The sequence below is a fragment of the Cibotium barometz genome, chromosome 49 (assembly GCF_041138505.1).
Source record: "Cibotium barometz isolate CiBa-2024 chromosome 49, ASM4113850v1, whole genome shotgun sequence".
Lineage (NCBI taxonomy): Eukaryota > Viridiplantae > Streptophyta > Polypodiopsida > Cyatheales > Cibotiaceae > Cibotium > Cibotium barometz.
Genome location: NC_141094.1, coordinates 342,738 through 346,089, shown reverse-complemented (window position 1 = coordinate 346,089; position 3,352 = coordinate 342,738). Strand labels below are relative to the sequence as shown.

Genomic DNA, 3,352 nt, shown 5'->3' with positions numbered 1-3,352 from the left:
AATCGATATCCAATAAGAAGATCCGTCTTTTGACATGCTGCATGCCCTGCTACGACCTTAAACTTTTGATGGTGCCGAGGAAAGCACAACTCAAGAATGCATCGAGTCCTTTGTAGTCTATTAGTACTCCAGATCCATACCTCAAACCATTGCATACAAAAATCAAGGAAAGTGAATGCATCTTTGCGAATCAAATGTCAAACACTTGTATTCTCTTCCACAAAATGCATATGTTTGGCCCAGTCTAGACATACATCACCATGTTGCATCTCAATGGTCTTAAGTAAAACACCATTGAGTTCAAGTATCAATACTCTTCTTTGTTTCCTTATTGTATCTGGGGGTGGTGGAACTCTTTTGCCTCTAGGTACATAAGTCACCAATGATTGGTGCCACCTCAATAGTAAGTTTTCTGTACACTTGAAATCAAAGCTATATGCTTCAACATATCCTGTTGAAAACAAAATGTTTGGTTAATGTACATTCAAAATTTTGAATAAATATATTATGTACCAACAACATAAATTCATCCATGATATGGATGGTCTTAAACCTTCATAGACAAATGCTCCAATACCTCATTAGTTCAACCAAAAAAATAAAAGAGCGAGTATATTGTCAATGCTAAATTTCATCAAATTTATTGAATATGATGTATAAAAGATTTTCACTATTGAGATAATTGAGTCTATCCAAATTAAATTATTATGATATTCATAGCCTTACACCTTGACAAGGCAATATATTCAATAAAAAACAAACACATCTTTATTGCAATTGAATTGCAAATATTGACAAAAGAGATAATCAAATGACAGTCAGTTTGAAGGCATTTGATTTCTTGATACAATAGTGTAAAGATTTGGCTCGTACAATCCAAAAATTAAACCCATCTAAGCACATTGTTTTGGCCAAAGCCTAAGTCTATCTTATGGGCTTTTAGGTACAAAATGGCTCCAAACATTCTGCACCCAACAAGTCTTGATATTTGTGCAGATCCCATACTTCAAACTGCACGTTTAGACCTCAGAAATGGTTTCCTTTGACCTGCAGCAACAACTAGTTTGGGTTAGGTTTGAATCTGATTATACTGTCACTCAATGTTTAATGAAACCAGACATTATCCTACCCATAAGCTCAAGTAAGCCTTTTGTAGCCTTGATATGTATGCTTTTGCTGTAACTCCACTTATGAGATGACCACGATCATATCCCAAGCGAGTAGCATAAGCAATAGCGTGTTGATCACTCAAAATCCTTCTTTTGTAACACACTTTTAACAAGCTTAGCTGGTCTTTGGATAGTAATGGTACTCCAGCTTTGGATGCCAACATTGCTAGATCCTTGCTTATAGATTCTACTTCTCTTTTTTCCCCTCTTGATTGGACATACTTTAGCTTATCACCATATAATGGTAAGTGTGAAGATGCAGAAGATGAGTTTTCCACTTCTTCTCGCAAAAATAGGGAGGTGAATTGGAGCCATTCTTCCAGTACATCTTGAAAATCGATAAATAAATTATGGCCATGTGTGATAGGAGATTGACCTAGCCGATTAAGCAAAATAATAGACCTAATGTCATTTGTATTATTTAGATTTAAAAGGTAGGGTAGAAGGTCATTGCACAGTACGTAGTCGTGCCCTCCTTGAAAACTTTCAGGGAAGAGACAGTTGTCTTTTGGATTAACACATCCCTTGAAAGGGCTATCATCAATAAGCAATGTATTCTTCTTATTACAAATATCTTGGAACTGATTCCAAACCTTGAGTAAAGGTTTAAACATAGCCTCAACAGTAGGCTTATCTGGCCTATACACTTTTCGAAGATTATGGATATAACATTCTTCTTGTCCCCACACCATAAAGAAATGATATTTCTTATGTGCATACTGTTCAAGAGTGTTTACATAGGCACAAACATTCTTGTGTAGCATGGTGGACCAAATACCAACATGAAAGTACTGGCAAATCTCATCCAAAAATTCAAAACACCCGGGGCGAATAACAACTGTGGTGCGACCAATATCAATTCGAATACAATTTGTTTGTGGATGCCTCTTCTCTTCCTTGTTGAGTAAAACTCCATTAAGATCAAGTATAAGTGCATGTTTCTTTATGGTGATTGCACGAGGAATATTTTCTGCATACAATACAGAAGAATGATAACACTTTAATGTGTTTACATACTTAACAATATTAAAACAAGTGATCCTATATTATCAATGAGAGCTAATTACAACAAAACATCCACAAGTTTACTTTCGTTTCATGCTCCCATACTCATCTATGACGATGGCTCCTAGACTTGATTGCATTTCCCTATTGATTGGTGAAGATTGAAATACTAATCTATCTCCATCTCTCTCAAAAGAATATAAACTTCCTAGAGGCCTACTCTTTTGTGTATCGGAACGTAGCTCCTCAACACGTTGCTCTATTTCTTGCGTACTTAACTTGTGATTGTTAGAAGTAGCTATACCTGCAAAAACAACTCTCGCTGAGAAACATAGTTTTTAACACACAAAATTGCTGAATAAATCATCTTAAATAACATCCTATTGAAAAAGATATACCTTTAGGTTTCTTGGCACCCTCTGCCACCACAGAGTCCTTGATTTCAACTATTCTCTCTTTATTCGTAGCATATGTAGCCTCATCAATTTCTTCAACACCCTCTGCCCCCACAGAGTCCTTGATTTCAACTATTTTTCCTTTATTTGTAGCATATGTAGCCTCAACCATTTGTTCAACAATCTCTTCTTGTCTCTCCTTGGTTGCAGAAGTCTCTTGAAGCTCTTCATTAACTTTATCTTTATTCTCACTAACCTCAACATTAACTTGCAAATTAGGAATGTCCTTAGTCTCTTTAGTCCTATCACTTGAAGGCCTTGAAGATGTTTGCAAAGCTGAATCATCGATGTGATCTACCTCCACCATGTTGTCTTCATTATTTCTAGCATTTAAATCATGAGAGTTGATCTCTCTAGTAGGGCTTTCATGATGATGTTCTAGTTGAGCAATGTTATCTTCGTCTTTCCCTTCTTTGTATATATTTGTAAGATTAAAATAAAATGCTATTACTTTTAGGATTTAAATAATACACCAAGGCTAATACAATACTAGTCATTTTTATATCTACACATATACTTTGTATCCAAACTTAGATTACTAAACTTCGGCTGATGTACCATAATGAATTAGGAACCATAACATAAGAGTCAAACTTGAGTTTGAGCCTCACTTACAAGGGCAATGTAAAGATCGCTCAACTTGAGATTGTGCCTTGTGTTGGAAGACATCCCCAAGGTTGGACATAAGTGGAGGTACGGTTGAAACTTAAGTTTGAGCCTCAC

At 35.8% G+C, this 3,352-nt stretch overlaps 1 protein-coding gene across 1 annotated transcript; it reads right to left on the bottom strand.

Moving 5' to 3' along the window:
* Nucleotides 1–2,253: 2,253 nt before the first annotated feature.
* On the bottom strand, nucleotides 2,254–2,741 carry LOC147610168 (uncharacterized). The gene is made up of 2 exons (XM_086786229.1): nucleotides 2,573–2,741; nucleotides 2,254–2,478 (listed from the first exon to the last, which is right to left on the bottom strand). The coding sequence occupies exons 1-2, from the start codon at nucleotides 2,739–2,741 to the stop codon at nucleotides 2,255–2,257; spliced, it is 393 nt and encodes a 130-aa protein (XP_086642355.1). The 3' UTR covers nucleotide 2,254.
* Nucleotides 2,742–3,352: the final 611 nt, after the last annotated feature.